The sequence below is a fragment of the Dryas octopetala genome, chromosome 1 (genome assembly GCF_963921425.1).
Source record: "Dryas octopetala chromosome 1, drDryOcto1.1, whole genome shotgun sequence".
NCBI classification, from domain to species: Eukaryota; Viridiplantae; Streptophyta; class Magnoliopsida; order Rosales; family Rosaceae; genus Dryas; species Dryas octopetala.
The window spans coordinates 11,636,080-11,651,511 of record NC_141366.1 but is presented as its reverse complement, the minus strand read 5'-3'; the positions used below and the strand labels follow the sequence as shown (position 1 = coordinate 11,651,511).

Below are 15,432 nucleotides of genomic sequence, written 5' to 3'. Positions count from 1 at the left end.
ACTGCGATACGCTTCGTTAGAGGCCACCAAGCGTTTTGTACACGTGGAAGTTTTTCACAAATGTCGTGGCGAAGGAGACCGCCGTGCTGTAAAAGTAAAACTAACAAATATCTTGTTAGTTGTGACACCCTCACTCGGTCGGGTCGGATCGGTGACTCGAATGTATTAGTGGGGCACTGCCGCGCTGGGATGCCATGCCAATATTAATGAGAGGACTCGGCGGTCCTTGTGGTCCTTGTGGAATATGTTACGGCATAACAGATCTAAGGGACAATGGATAGGTGTAGGGTTGGTAAGAATGTAAGATAAGGATACTACCTCATTTAAGCTGCCCTAATATCCATTTATCTACTTAAGTGTGGTTCGGCACTGGTTCCTAATGTTTTAATATTATCTTTTACCAACAAAGATTAATCTTTCTAGTAGAGATGTTGGTGTAGGGGTATATTAATCAGATTTAACTAGAAAGAATGCCTCAAAAGAATACAAACAGAGCAAAATTTTGCATTGTATGCAAAATTAGACTAGTATCAAGAAACCCAATTAACAATTCATCCGAGGTCAGCTCTCAGTCGATCTGAGAGAGAGATGCAGACATAGACACATAGATATAGATTTCGGTCGGTTCGGTCGAAATGCCAGTTCCAAAAACCAAAAACGGCTCGACACCAACTAAGGTCGGTTAGCAAGAAATTCGACCGTCAACCATGATTCCATTGAAAACCATAAAAACTAACTAACCGAAGTCGATCGATGCAAGTGGTTTCGTCAGTAAGCAATTTAAAATGCCAGCCTTACTTAAATTCGTATAGATTTTGTAGAGAAAATTTTTTTAAAAAAATATATAAGACAAGATTAATTTGTTATTTATTTAGTAGTATTTCTCCTCTTAGAGTTGGAAGAAATCCCAAACTCTGGATTAATAGAATAGTTAAATAAAAGGATTAAATACATTTTTGGTCCACGAACTTTGGGCGGTTTCTCAATTTGGTCCACCAATTTTAAAACGTGACAAAAATAATCCAAAATTATCCAATTTCTGTCAATTCAGATTTTCCGTCTAAATATCTAACGGAAGTTGACGTGGCCGTTAAATGCTGACGTGGCGCATTGAATGTGCGCCACATGTCACCTCTTTTATTTTATATTCAGATTTTTTCTATTTTCCTATTTTTATAAACTTAAAAAATTAATTAAAAATAGCTCCGGACTCCTAAAAATACACGGAAAATTCCTACAACCTCGTCTTAACTAGTCCAAATTTATTATGGGGCCAAATTACCAATTTGCCCTCTGAGAGTATCTAAAAAATTTGGGAAGTCCAAATTTATTTTCCTCTAAGACCGAGAGGTCTTTTGGGTAGTAAGTGTTCACGAGAAAGGTAGTGTTAGTTTTTAGAAGACCAACGGTGCAAACCTCGTATTTTTTGAAGCTGGAGAGATTATTCTATAAATTTCCAAAGTGTCTAGAGTATTTTAATTTTTTAGAAATAAATTTGGACTTCCCAAATTTTCTGGAAACTCTCAGAGGGCAAATTGGTAATTTGGCCCCATAATAAATTAGTACTAGTCAAGGCGAGATCGTAGGAATTTTCCGTGTATTTTTATAAGTTCGGAGCTATTTTTAATTAATTTTTAAAGTTTATAAAAATAGGAAAATAGAAAAAATCTGAAAATAAAATAAAAGAGGTGACACATGGCGCACATTCAGTGCGCCACATCAGCGTTTAACGGCCACGTCAGCTTCCATTAGATATTTGGACGGAAAATCTTGAATTGACACAAATTAGATAATTTGGGGTTATTTTTGTCACGTTTCAAAATTGGTGAGCCAAATTGAGAAACCGTCCAAAATTCGTGGACCAAAAATGTATTTAACCCTAAATAAAAAGTTTATTTTTGTTGGATCAAATGAAAGTATCAATATAAAAAATAGGGAAAAATTTTCAAACAGGACACCTAGTTTGGGGTCAATCTTAGTTTAGGACACCAGTTTGGGTTTGTGCTAGTTTAGGACACATATTTAGGATTTGTATTAATGTGGGACAATCCGTCACCTCCGTCAAGAATTCCGTTAAAAATAGACATGTGCCATGCACATGACCTATTTTCAAGGGACAAAATGGACAATTCACCATAATATATTAAAATAATTAAAAATAAACAAGATTAAAACTAAAAATATATTAAAAAAGTTTAAAACTATAAACACAAAAAACATAGAAAAAAAAAAAGGATTGAAGAGGGAGATGCAGATCTCACCCCCCCCCCCCCGTTTTCACTCAGCCCCAACCACCTCCGGCGGTGGCTTTACTGCCAGCGACGACCCACCCTCTCTTCTCTCTCTCTCTCTCTCTCTCTCTCTCTCTCTCTCTCTCTCTCTCTCTCTCTCTCTCTCTCCCTCTCCCTCTATTCCATCTGCGCACCCCTTCTCCACCCAGCCCCAACTCGTGTTTGATTGTTTCTCAATCTCATTAATCAGATCTGTAATTTTAGATCAAGTAATTTGGGTTTTGTCTAAAGGCGTATGCTTTGATTCAGATCTGTAATAATATGAAGATGGTGAACTATTTAGTTTAAATTGATGGAAAGGGTTTTGGTAGATCTGAAATTGGGATGTATATGTGTATTGGGTTTTTGCAGACAACATCGAGGCGTTTGGCTGATAGGAAGGTGGAGAGGTTTGAGAAGAACATAATGAAGAGAGGTGCGGAGATGAAGAGAGAAAGAGAGAGAGGGGGGAGGGTGGGTCGTTGCCGGTGGGTAAGGCCACCGCTAGAGGTGGTTGGGGCGATGTGCAGAGAAATAGAGAGAGAAAAATGAGGGTGCGATCTGCAGAGAAAAAGAGACAAAGAGATGAATAGAGAAATGGAGGGAGAGAGAGAGTGAGATAGAGAGGGGGGATGGTGGGGTCACTGCCGGCAAGTATGGCCACCGGAGGTGAGTTGGGGCTGGGTGGAGAAGGGGTGCGCTGCCATCTTGTTCTTCTTTCTTTTTTGTTTTAGTTTTATTTTTAATTATTTTAATATATTATGGTGAATTGTCCATTTTGTCCCTTGAAAATAGGTCATGTGCATGACACATGTCTATTTTTAACGGAATTCTTGACAGAGGTGACGGATTGTCCCACATTAATACAAATCCTAAATATGTGTCCTAAACTAGCACAAACCCAAACTGGTGTCCTAAACTAAGATTGACCCCAAAGTACGTGTCCTGAATGAAAAATTTTCCCTAAAAAATATGAGCAGAAAAATAAAGCATGCGGGTCAAACTGGGGATCTCGAATCGGGGCATTCTCGCACATCCATAAATTCGTAACTAAACCCGACCCGAATCTCATATCCCCACCGGGTCTTGGATTTTTAAATCAAAGAGCGTTTCGTCCTCACAAACAGAGCTCAAAGCACAGTTCATAGTCCCCGCCATTTCTGATTCGACTCAGAAGCTGAAAGAGAAAGAACACTTCCCGCCAAATCCATTCTCAAAACCCTAGGGCTTCTTCATCTCTCTCTCTTTGCATTCTCTTCGGATAGCTCAAACCTCATCTTTCCGATTGGAAGAGGAGACAATACAAAGAAAGATTCAACTTTTGCTACAAATCTCTGTAAGGTACTACGTCGCATTTCGGATTTCGTCGCTAATTTTCTCCTATTTTCTATAATTTTCTTTTTCCTTTTGTTTTTGGCGTTTCAGGAAGTTTCTTGTACGAATCAAAGCACACTCCGCGAAACGGCCGAGTTAGACTAGCGGAAAGTCACAATCAGCCGGTCTGTATTTTGATAGTTTGGGAGTTCTCTTCGCAAGCAGCGAAATCAAAAATTTTGCGCAGGATTTTGGTTAAGCTCCGGTATGATCCTATATACAAGTGTTGAACTCTTCTTTCTCTGTTTGGTTGCTGAGAAAACGTTAAAATCGAAAGAATTTGCATTTGTGAAGCATTGACTATTTACTGAATAGAACTTAGTTGAGTTCTTCGTTTCTCATTACGGAAATTATATCGTCAATGAACATTCAGTTATTTTCTTAAATTTTTCTTTCTCTGTATTTCTTTGCCGTATTATCATTTTGGGCAGAATTGATTTTAATATATTCCTCATATTTTAAATTTTCAGTGATTTCCTTTATTTTTATTTCAGAGATTGGTTGGAAATTGTCATTGGTGGAAAATGAAACAAAAACTATTCTGCCTAGAATTTGTGTTAATATTCGCATATGAAACCCATTTCAATCATATCAATCTTAGAATTTGTGGCAAGTTTGATATTGCTGATTACGACCTAAAAATGTTAAGTATTTAATGAGATGAATACATGACCAAAATTGTATGAATTAATAAAATCTTTCGAGGTACTTGTTACATTGTGGCAAGTGGGGATTTGGACGATTCAATTATTGTATCTAAAACCTGATGGAAGTGTTTTTCATGTCCTAATTGTTGTTGGTAAGAAAAGATATGAGTAAATGATTTAAATAGGGACATACTATCTTAAATTTTTAAATATTTTGAAAATTCTAGTTATTTAAGCTTTCAGAACTTTATGCTGCATTTTTGGGACATACTATCTTCCATTAATTTAGCTTCGAGTGCTCAGTTGTAAAAGGTGTAGCAACTATTTTGAATTTCTAAAGCATCATTCCTTTGCGTCAATTATGAACAGACTAGTATCTTCTTTTGCTAATTTGTCTTCATGACACATCATCATTTGCATTATGATAGTTTCTTGATACTTATAAGTCATTGACAGCATTACTGTACTGCACAAGCTTGTATCTTTTTAAATGGGAAAAATATTATGCTTTTGTTTATTCATTTTGCCACAAGCCCCCCGTAGTTTCTGATTTGAAACTCATTACAGGAGGCATAGATCAGTCGAAAACCCTAGAGATGCGTTTTGTTGATTAACATAGTTTATATGCACAGATATGCCGTGGCATTAGAGATTGTTTATGAAGGCTGAAATGAGATGCAATGCGTGTTGGCGAGAACTGGAAGGACGGGCCATTTCCACCACCTGTGGCCACCTTTTGTGTATCCTGTCCAGAGGAAAATTTTACCTCTGCAGTTGTTTAACTTTTAACTTTTCAGTTTTGTGGAAATAGGGGTGAATCGGTGATTGGTATATTTGTATAAGAATTTCCTTAACAGTGTGAAAAGGCACAGAGGACGCCAGCAAGATCCTTGGCAATGATGGAGCATGTCCCATTTGTGATCAAGTGCTGTCTAAGAGGTAAGAGTTTGTAACGATCTTAGAAATTTCCACATTTGTCTGGGAATCTGTATCCTTCAGGCCTTGGCTTTTTAAAAATGTTCAGGTCTGCTGAGAATGGACGGAGAAAAATGAGAGAGTATACTTGTTAATATGAGTGTGTAGCTATAAATATGCACTAAATGGAATAATAACAGAATGGACAAAACTTGGTCTGTTTCGGGAATTAGGGTTGCTGCAGAATTATTTTCCTGCAGCAACCAGTTTGAGCAATTCCTTGAGAGAACCAAAAAAGAAAGCCGTGATACGATAGTTCCTGCCACTATAATAACTAGGTTTTGAATAGAAGCAATGTGGAAAACTTGCTCCTTACTTACATAGAGTAGTTGTCTTGTTTTCATTCTGCCTATCTCATTTTTGCTTTCATCTTGGCAGTCATATGAAACCTGTGGATATCAACCCAAATGATGAATGGATAAATGTAAGCAAGTATTCCTAAATGACTACGCTTAACTTGTCCTCATACATTATATTACCATATTCTAGTGAAACCTCCCCCCTTGCTATACTATCGCTTTTTGTTTTGCAATTTTGTAGCTTCTGTATCCTGTAACTTACTTTCTTGCTAATTCTGTTTTAGATGGCCATGGCTGGAGTGTCTCCACAGATATGTATCCTTTTTTCTTTGCTCTGCAATTTAATAATCTGATACTTGCAAACTTCTCCCAATATTTTGGAAAGGAAAAGTGTAAAGTGGGATGATAGTATATGGTGATTGGTGCATTTGTTATCATTTGAGGGAGCAATCAAACTAAATGAGGTGTATACTGTAGGCAATTTTTTTTACTCAAAATGTTGCGTAAAGGGGATTGTGGGCTGTGTATCTTTCCCTTAATAATCTTAGTAATGAAGAGTGCATACAGAAGTGTCATGTTCTACATTGGACAAAAGGAATTAGAAATGCAGTGCAAGATGAACAGAATAGTAGCTCAATGTCGGCAGAAATGTGAAGCAGTGCAAGAAAAGTTCACTGAGAAATTGGAACAGCTGCACACTGCATACCAGAAAATGGCCAAGAGGTGCCAAATGATGGAACAAGAGATTGAGAGCTTGTCCAAGGATAAGCAGGAGCTCCAGGAAAAATTTTCAGAGAAATCCAGGTCTTGTATCCATACCTACTGATACCCTTTCCTAAGGCATAAAGTTCCACTATTGGGGCCCTCATACATTGATTTTCTTGACTATTCATGTACCAGACAGAAGAGAAAACTAGATGAAATGTATGATCAATTAAGGAGTGAGTACGAGTCAGTTAAACGATCTGCCGTCCAACCTGCGACCAATTTCTATTCAAGAAATGAGCCTGATCTCTTCTCAAACCAAGCTAACATTATGGATAACAGAGAAGCTGTTAGAAAAGGTAATTCTTTTCCTTTTAAAGTTGCATATGCATTGACTAATTCTCAACAGAAGGATAGCATTCCACAACATTCTAAAAATGATATTGTAGAAAACTAAAGAAAACCATATACTAATTTTTTAAAGTAACACTTTAGGACTCAAAGTTTTGACGTTTATGCTGTCATGAGATTTTAGCTTATGAGCTTCTTTTTCTTTTTTCTTTTTTGCTCAAATATTTCCAAAACCAGTTGACTTATTTCTTGCAGATTGGCCGGTTCTCACTCCTGAAACTCCAGGGCCGAAGGAGGATGTATGGCCAGCAAGACAGAATAGTTCAAACTCTGGCGGTCCTTTTGACATCTCTGTTGGCTCACCGGGAAGACAAGCTGCTATGCCACTTGATGCTGTGAACAGAAGGTCTGCTATGTTTGGAACTGGAGCTAGCAACCCCTCAATGACTTTAAGGAACATGTTAATCTCCCCAATAAAGAGGCCTCAGCCCACTCGTAACCGTCCCCAGATGTTCACGTAAGTTGCAACCGTAGATTCTTAATTAATCCTGTTAAGTTTACACAGCTATCCATTGCTGAATCTTCATGGCTTGGTTTTTCAGGTTCTAGGCTCAAGATTTAAGGGCTGACAGTTTGCTGAAAGTCATGCTGGATATGTTTACTATGATTGTAAGTGTTTTTCCGGAAAAAAAAAAAAGGGGGAAAAATATGCAGTTCTCAGTTCAAAACAAGACCATGCTGCAACAGAAACATGAATCAGTTGTCCTGACATCATTTGCTGAAATTTTGGTGAGTTCTGGGTGAAGCAGCTTCCTACAGCATAGGAATAGGCACGGAAACGGCATCCCGGAAGCTGATTCCCCTCTAACTCTGCCCCCTTTCCCTCTTCTCCACTGGAAACCCCTCATGTAATTACCTTAGCAGATATTAATAATACATAGACTTTTCATTTTGTGGGTGTCTTGTGGCGAATCATATATTACAAGCAGTAACCATAGCCTACACTCAATACGAACATTTAAATCAACAAGAAGAGCCTATTGAGGTGATGTTCATGAAAGCTGAGCTTTGATGTTGTCTTTTGCTTCAAATGTACTTAAACATCATTATATTCAATTAGATCTGAGTGATTATGATGGATTTTTTAAATAAAACTCAATGAGAGCAGTGAAAACCCAATGTTTCTGGTCTCCACTATATGGGACTCGTCCTATTACCAACCCAAATGCTCACCCACCTGATTTTCTCCACCAATATTCTCAAAATAACTTAAATACAAGCTCTATTTGTTTGTTTTTCTTGTTAATTATGCATGGTGATGGTCATAAAGCTTTGATTAATCGGTGGTTGTAGAGAGAAAAAAAAATTGTTAATTATAAACAATTTTGTTGAAGGATAATTCGGTAATAAAAAATTTCAATAACTAGTAGGTATAGAGACAACAACATAAAAGATGTATTTATAGAGAATTGCAGTCTTACAGGCCATATAGTTGCTGCATGCAACCAATTAATGATGAGGCGCACCTAAACATTCTCATTTGTATACATTCACCATGTCTACCTGATGATCTTAAACTCATTCTCCCTAGTAATCCATGGTTCCCTTGTAAATCCCATATTCTACTCGCTACATTGAAATAAATAGATTTCCTCTGGAAATCAAAGAATCAAAAGCTTACACCTGAACTCGTGTTTACAGAAGTTCCGCGCATATGCACAAGCTCATATTTACAAAATATTCCTTCTCTCTTTGTTATATATATATGCCTCCTCACGCTTCTTCACTAATGTTCTGTAAAAGGTGAGGCAAGAAAACCTTCAAAATTGGAGCCTTGGAAGATATCCCAATGGTATCCCCATTTTGTATAGAATAGCAAATATGAGAACCATCAATGTATATGACACCCTCTTTACAAAACCACGTAGCTTCCATGGACTGATGAGATTTGATTAATCCATGCATTAAGCTTGAGGCATCTCCTGGTGAAATGGGCTCTCTTACCATATACTGGAGATCCTGAGATAAGATGGGCATGGGAAATCCACCTGCTGAGAGCATTGCAGCTGTTGATCCGGCAGCTGTGGAAACTCTGAGACCACTTGATCTAGAGTTCACTAAAGAGAAACATGACTGGTCATCCTTTTTAATTCTGCAGGCAAGGATCTCAAATATATATAAAATTTGATTTGTTTTTATGTGGGGAGGGAGGTTGAGGAATATTAAGAAAAATAATCATATACATGTTAACCAAACAAAGAAGTTAAATATATGTCTAACTGACCATCAGACCATGGAGGAACCTTACTTGAAAGAGAACCGCGAAAGTGTTGCTGGAGATGGGTGTGCAATTAAAATATCATTAAGAGCATAAGTTGGAAGCACTTGTGAGTTTATACATATGGATATCCTTGTCAATTTGGAAGGAATAGTTCGACCCTCGAGGATGTTGTCCAGTACCTGAAAAAACGAGCAAATCCTAACAAGAGTAATTCTAAAATTTGTTATTTAAGAAAGGAAGTCCTGCCTTGGGCTGAAAAACACTGATTTTGCCACAAATAATTGACTCCATATATCCAAAACAGATAAATGGTGTCACATTGAGGTTGTGCAGAACAACTACACAAGAAGTTGAAGATAAAAAAATTACTGACTAAGCCTCACTCTGGATGCCTTTAACACCATAGCAGGAAGGCTTTGCCAGGCAAATAGATTTCATTAGAGTACTCTCCTTTAAAGCAAAGTATTTAGTGGTGAGAAGTTGTAGTAGAAATCATTCTGATGGAATTATTTCTTGAAACTAAAAGGTTGGGCATGACATAAAAACTTATATTGAAGACTAATGTCTACATTTTTTTTGTTAATAATAGATGTTTTTTCTCCTTATGACTACTTTTAAAGACACCCTGGAATAGAGGAAACAAACTACTGACTGTTCTCCATCCATGACGTAGTCTTACCTGTTCAAAGTTGTTGACAGTTGCAGCACAAAGATAGCCTGTGCTTCTACTAGCATCAAACTCATTGCTGAGCTTCTTCACCTAGCCAAACAAAATACAGTAAATAAGCTGCTCCAATTTATATGAGACTCTGTCCCAAAATCAGAGAAAAAGATAAAAGATAAAATGATTACAAGAAATGAAGTGAAACTCAAGAAACTAATGTGCCAATATAAAGGCTAACACTCTATGGCTTGGCCAAAGAAAGAAACTAACCTCGTCAGGTTGTGTGGGATCAGAATTCACCCCTAGAACTGGAACCGTGTCATCAATGAAATGGCTAGCTTGTAATAGAGTGCCATCGCCACCAACTGTAACAACAAGGTCCACATCACGAATGGGCTGTGATAGTGATAGATTGTTACGCACTATAGGTTTCCACTCAACCGGCTTATGGTGCAAAATATTCTGACAAAAGTGTATTGCATCCTTGTGCACCTTTCGCCTGTTGTCCAAGTAATGTAACATCTGCAACTCCTTCATAAGAAACTGAATTACAAGGGTGCTTAAAACCGACTCAACAGGAGGATATAGGGTGGGAACAACTAGTGCCCATACAAAATGAATCCTATAAAGAAAGACTGGAGTTTTGTGCAAAGCCTAAACACATGAAAACTTGATCATACTTGGCATCTTGAAGCATTGGATACTCATACATGAAAATTATTTAAAAAGACAAGATAGCACAAATGCTAAAAAGACAAAATATCAAAAACACTAAAAATCTTACAATTGAGTACTCTTCACAAATCCCTTTTACTTTTCTCACTTCTAATATCATTTTCACCCTCATTATCGAGTTATTGCATTCATTAAGCTTTTTATTAAAAAAAAAAAGATTATTCTTATTTCTTTTCATTTTCCACTTCACATTGGCAAAGAAAAAAGAAATTAAAGCAGGGCAACTAAGTATTCAAACTTTGCCATTTTAGCAAACAACTTGAACGCTAAGCTGAATAAGGAAAACTGCAAATGAGACATCAAAACCATTAGAGCAAGAGAGAGTCGAGTAAATGAAATATAAGAAACCCATCAGAGGAAACAGTTCAACATGAGGGTCCACAAAAAGGTTCATGTTCTAGCGGACACCGAATCAAAATGGAGCAGAGCGTCATATTACCTGAGGATTGGTGATGCGAGACAGACCGTCTGATTGGAAAACTGGGTAAACGTCGAACGATTTTAACAGCAGCAACAATCTCCTCCTCGTCATATCTCTCTCTCTCTCTCTCTCTCTCTCTCTCTCTCTGTGTGTGAAGGCCGAAGGGTATGAGTATGACGGTGGTCCAGCCAGAGGTCGAGCTAGAGTCGCATACACTGGAACACGCCTCACGTAAATTTATGTTTATTATTTCTTGAGTGAGTCAGCAGACTCGAACTTAAACCAAGGTCCAACCCGAGATGCCCATAACCTAAACCAAAACGGACCCAAATTTGGGTTGGTTCGATAGGGTCCATGTACTTTTCTTCAATTGGTTTCGGTTCAATTTAATAACATTTCTAAAGCGTTGACCCATAAACCAATATGGGTATAGTCTTATCGGATCCAACCCATAAACCCATAATCTTTCAGGAGCCACATCGGGTTCAGACTCTTCAGGGTCGCTGACAATCCAACCCCAATTTGCCGGACCACCGATCGGATTCTTTGAACTTCTTTGAAGAAACCCAGTCATTACAACAATTGCTGTAAGACCCATTTCGATTTTAGTCCGAATTTTACTTGTTTTACCCTCTCATAGTGTTTTGGGTTCAGATTTTAATTGGGGTTTCTGAAATGGGGATTGGTGGATTTTGATGTGACTGTTTAGTAACTTTTGGGGAGCTGAAATATTGGAATTCTGTTGTTGAAATTTGAGATTCTGCTGTCATTTCCTTTAGAATTTTAGATTTTGTACATGCGTTTTTGGGTGTTGATGAATTTCGAAACTCATGCGGTTGAGGTTATCTCGTGATTTTGTATGATCAAGAGGAGCAAAGATTTGACATTGGTTTTATCACTTAAATTGTGATATGTGTCAATGGTACCCAACAAAGGACCAAATGTTCACTCTTAAATTGAGTTTATTGTTTTAAAGGAACTTCATCATTGTTGTTTTCCTCATGGGTAATTATGCTGGAAGATAATATTGGACTCAGTCTTCAAGTGGTGAGGTTTAATCGTTTGATTGACATTTAATATCTGCTTCTCAGATTTAATGTACTTTTCTGCTTTATCTGCGGGTTTCAATGTTGTCTTTTTGGTCACATTGTGGGTTGTGTTCTGGATATGCTTTCAGGTTTGCTTTGAGAAATCTTTGTGGCTCAAAATTGATTCAGTTTTTTGTCTTGTGCTGAAGTAGAAATGCTCACTTGTGTTTCAAGATCCCTATAGTGAAATCAGAGTACACATGCCTCTTGAATCTTTTGATGTGTGTCTTCTGTTTGATAAATTTCTCCGTGATTTTAAAATGCAAAATAATGTGGTGTTTGCTGCTTCCTGCTGTGGTTTGGTGTGCACGTGTATGTGTTATAATCTATTTTTAATTCACCGGTTTTTTGAGGATGTAACCAAAGTTTTGGCCCAAGAAAACATTCCCTTCTTGCAAGGTTGTATCAGAGTACACTTTCATATGTTAAAATTTTGATTGATGATTGTTTTTATATTTGTAGCTATAAACTGGATGGTGGTTTGATTTTCCCTTGCCCGTGGCAAGAAGCCAACCTGGGTTTTCCAGCTGGATTACAAAATGATGGGTTTTGGGCAGACTTATTTTGTGCTTAGAAAAGGTTTCCATTCACTTTTTATTGTTGTTGTGTACCATGAAATAGGACCCTAATATGTTCAAGTCTGGGATATGCATGCTCAGTAGTGCTGTAATGATGCGATCATGGTTATATTTTTTGGACTAATTTGTCGTTGTTTTTGTGACTTTATAAATTCTAATTTATTGATGTTTGAGGCTCTGCAAATTCTTCTTGTAGATTTATTTGATTTTGTTATATTGATGTTTGTTGTTCTATCTCTTATGATCTGCAGACTTTGGTTGATTTCATGCCTATGTGATGGAAATACAGAATGAGTCAGCTATCAAGAAACCAAAGAGGTTGACATCTGTTGTATGGAATCATTTTGAAAGGGTTAGAAAAGCTGACATATGTTATGCTGTTTGTGTACACTGTAACAAGAAACTCAGTGGATCAAGTAATAGTGGGACCACACATCTGAGAAATCATTTAATGCGATGTCTGAAAAGATCTAACTTTGATGTGTCTCAACTACTTGCAGCAAAGAGAAGGAAAAAAGATAATCCCGTTGGCCTAACAAATATCAATTGTGATGAAGCACATAGAAAAGATGAATATATTAAGCCAACAATCATAAAGTTCGAGCAGGATCAGAAAAAGGATGAAATTGTTACCATTGCAAGTGGAAAGTTTGATCAGGACCGTAGTAGGTTTGATCAGGACCGCAGTAGGTTTGATCTTGCTCGTATGATTATATTACATGGTTACCCATTGGCCATGGCTGATCATGTTGGATTCCAAGTTTTTGTTAAGAACCTTCAGCCATTGTTTGAGGTTGTGCCAAATAATGATGTTGAGCATTTCTGTATGGAAATTTATACGAAAGAAAAACATAAAGTGTATGAGATGATAAATAGTTTGCATGGCAGAATTAACCTTTCTGTTGAAATTTGGTCTTCTCCAGAAGATGTTGAGTACCTGTGTTTGACTGCACACTATATTGATGAGGACTGGAAGCTACAGAAGAAGATTATGAATTTCGTCACACTTGAGTCGTCTCATACTGAAGACTTGCTTTCAGAAGTAATTATCAAGTGTCTGATGGACTGGGATATTGACAGTAAGTTGTTTGCCTTGACATTTGATGATTGCTCCACTGATGATGACATTGTTATAAGAATTAAAGACCGGATCTCCCAAAGCAGGCCTCTTTTGGTTCATGGTCAGTTATTTGATGTTCGCTCTGCTGCACATGTTCTAAATTCAATCGTGCAGGATGCATTGGAAGCACTGAGAGAGGTGATCCAAAAGATTCGAGGAAGTGTCAAACATGTAAGAAGCTCACAAGTGGCACAAGGGAAGTTCAATGAAATTGCCCAGCAAGTTGGAATAAATAGTCAGAGGAGATTAATTCTTGATTGCCCAGTTCGATGGAATTCAACATACCTTATGCTTGAAACAGCCTTAGAATACAGGGGTGCATTTTCTCTCCTGCAAGAGCATGACCCTTCCTATACATCAGCTCTAACCGACACAGAATGGGAATGGACTAGTTTTGTTACTGGTTATTTGAAACTTCTTGTTGAAATCACTAATATCTTTTCAGGCAACAAATGTCCAACTGCAAGTATTTATTTTCCTGAGGTTTGTGATGTTCACATCCAGTTAATTGAATGGTGCAAGAGCCCAGACGAGTTTCTTAGTTCTATGGCGTTGAAGATGAAAGCTAAGTTCGATAAGTATTGGAGCAAGTGCAGTTTGGCTTTGGCCGTAGCAGCAATTTTGGATCCCCGATTCAAGATGAAGTTGGTGGAGTATTACTACTCTCAAATTTATGGTAGTACTGCTCTGGATAGGATCAAGGAAGTTTCTGATGGCATCAAGGAGCTTTTTGATGCATATTCAATTTGCTCCACGATGGTTGATCAAGGTTCAGCTTTGCCTGGCAGCAGCTTACCTAGTACCAGCGGTGATACTAGGGATAGATTGAAGGGCTTTGACAAATTTCTCTATGAGACTTCTCAGAGCCAAAACGTGATATCAGACTTGGACAAATATTTGGAGGAACCAGTCTTTCCTCGTAATTGTGATTTCAACATATTAAATTGGTGGAAGGTCCACACGCCAAGGTACCCTATTCTGTCCATGATGGCACGCGATGTTCTGGGAACTCCTATGTCAACTGTTGCACCAGAATCAGCATTCAGCGTTGGTGGTAGAGTGCTTGATCAAAGTCAGAGCTCACTGAATCCTGATACTCGACAGGCTTTGATATGCACACAAGATTGGTTGCGGATAGAATTAAAAGGTATGTGCATTACAGTTGAATTTTCCTTTGTTTGCAATATGACCTGTATTTAGCAGTGATCTTCTAATTACCATTTTCTTTTATGTATCAGATGTCATCAATCCATTTTCAATCCATTCTGCTAGACCACTGGCACTTATTGAATCAAGTTAATTTTCCAATGGTATATTTCTGTTACATTTGATCTGTTTCTCCATATTTATTTCGCTAATTATGTGTGTATCAAATTACTAACTTATGGTGTGATCTTGTCATGCAAGGCTGATGGATCCGCCATTGGCTTTATCCATGGTGTGCAATTGCTGTTGACACACTGGCTATATTCTTGAAGCTGGTTTGGGCAATGAACCTCCACTCTTTCTCCATGTCCAGCGGCGGAACATAGAAGGGACTAAGAGGGGCCAATGGGTTGAGCATTTGTGTCACTTGTAAAATATGTTATCTTCTATTCTATTTTCTCATGAACATTACATAGATTCTCTATATTGGAATTCTCGCTATATTAAATCAAATACCATAATTCAAACCTCACAACATCATTTGGATACTTAAATCTTTATAATTATGGGTAATATGTACAAAAAAAAATTACATAAAAGAAGTTGGATCAAAAATCAAGATACAAAATAATTGGATCCAAATAACTCCACTCTTTTGTTAATTTATTTTCTACAGAAAATTAGGCTTAAGTCCTTTTAGACAACAATTTTTACGCACAGGCCGGGGGTGTTTTAAAATTCATAAGTAAATCCTTTTCATATAGATTAAGGTCCTTTT

At 37.5% G+C, this 15,432-nt stretch overlaps 3 protein-coding genes across 8 annotated transcripts; 2 read left to right on the top strand and 1 right to left on the bottom strand.

Annotated features, from left to right (window-relative positions):
- Positions 1-3,412: 3,412 nt before the first annotated feature.
- HEI10 (RING/U-box superfamily protein) lies at positions 3,413-7,776 on the top strand. Of its 4 annotated transcripts, none has more exons than XM_086228939.1 (10): positions 3,413-3,606; positions 3,696-3,849; positions 4,924-5,031; positions 5,158-5,230; positions 5,645-5,690; positions 5,850-5,880; positions 6,114-6,369; positions 6,466-6,629; positions 6,877-7,138; positions 7,224-7,776. In XM_086228939.1, exons 3-10 carry the CDS (start codon positions 4,950-4,952, stop codon positions 7,228-7,230), a joined length of 921 nt encoding a protein of 306 aa, XP_086085065.1. In that variant the 5' UTR covers positions 3,413-3,606; positions 3,696-3,849; positions 4,924-4,949; the 3' UTR covers positions 7,231-7,776. The 4 variants fall into 4 exon arrangements, with proteins under 4 accessions (XP_086085065.1, XP_086085067.1, XP_086085064.1 ...); XM_086228941.1 differs by having other exon boundaries at positions 3,413-3,611; positions 6,907-7,138; XM_086228938.1 differs by having other exon boundaries at positions 3,413-3,611.
- Positions 7,777-8,082: 306 nt separating this feature from the next.
- On the bottom strand, positions 8,083-11,027 carry NADK3 (NAD(H) kinase 3). 3 transcript variants are annotated; one of them, XM_086257303.1, is made up of 5 exons: positions 10,741-11,021; positions 9,837-10,088; positions 9,582-9,662; positions 8,930-9,081; positions 8,083-8,773 (listed from the first exon to the last, which is right to left on the bottom strand). In XM_086257303.1, the coding sequence occupies exons 1-5, from the start codon at positions 10,831-10,833 to the stop codon at positions 8,395-8,397; spliced, it is 957 nt and encodes a 318-aa protein (XP_086113429.1). In that variant the 5' UTR covers positions 10,834-11,021; the 3' UTR covers positions 8,083-8,394. The 3 variants fall into 3 exon arrangements, with proteins under 3 accessions (XP_086113429.1, XP_086113420.1, XP_086113437.1); XM_086257294.1 differs by having other exon boundaries at positions 9,837-10,097; positions 10,741-11,020; XM_086257311.1 differs by having other exon boundaries at positions 8,615-8,738; positions 9,837-10,097; positions 10,741-11,027.
- Positions 11,028-11,076: 49 nt separating this feature from the next.
- Positions 11,077-15,189, top strand: LOC147297863 (zinc finger BED domain-containing protein RICESLEEPER 1-like). Its single transcript, XM_086257284.1, has 4 exons — positions 11,077-11,309; positions 12,640-14,655; positions 14,747-14,818; positions 14,916-15,189. Exons 2-3 carry the CDS (start codon positions 12,666-12,668, stop codon positions 14,806-14,808), a joined length of 2,052 nt encoding a protein of 683 aa, XP_086113410.1. The 5' UTR covers positions 11,077-11,309; positions 12,640-12,665; the 3' UTR covers positions 14,809-14,818; positions 14,916-15,189.
- The last annotated feature ends 243 nt before the right edge of the window (positions 15,190-15,432 follow it).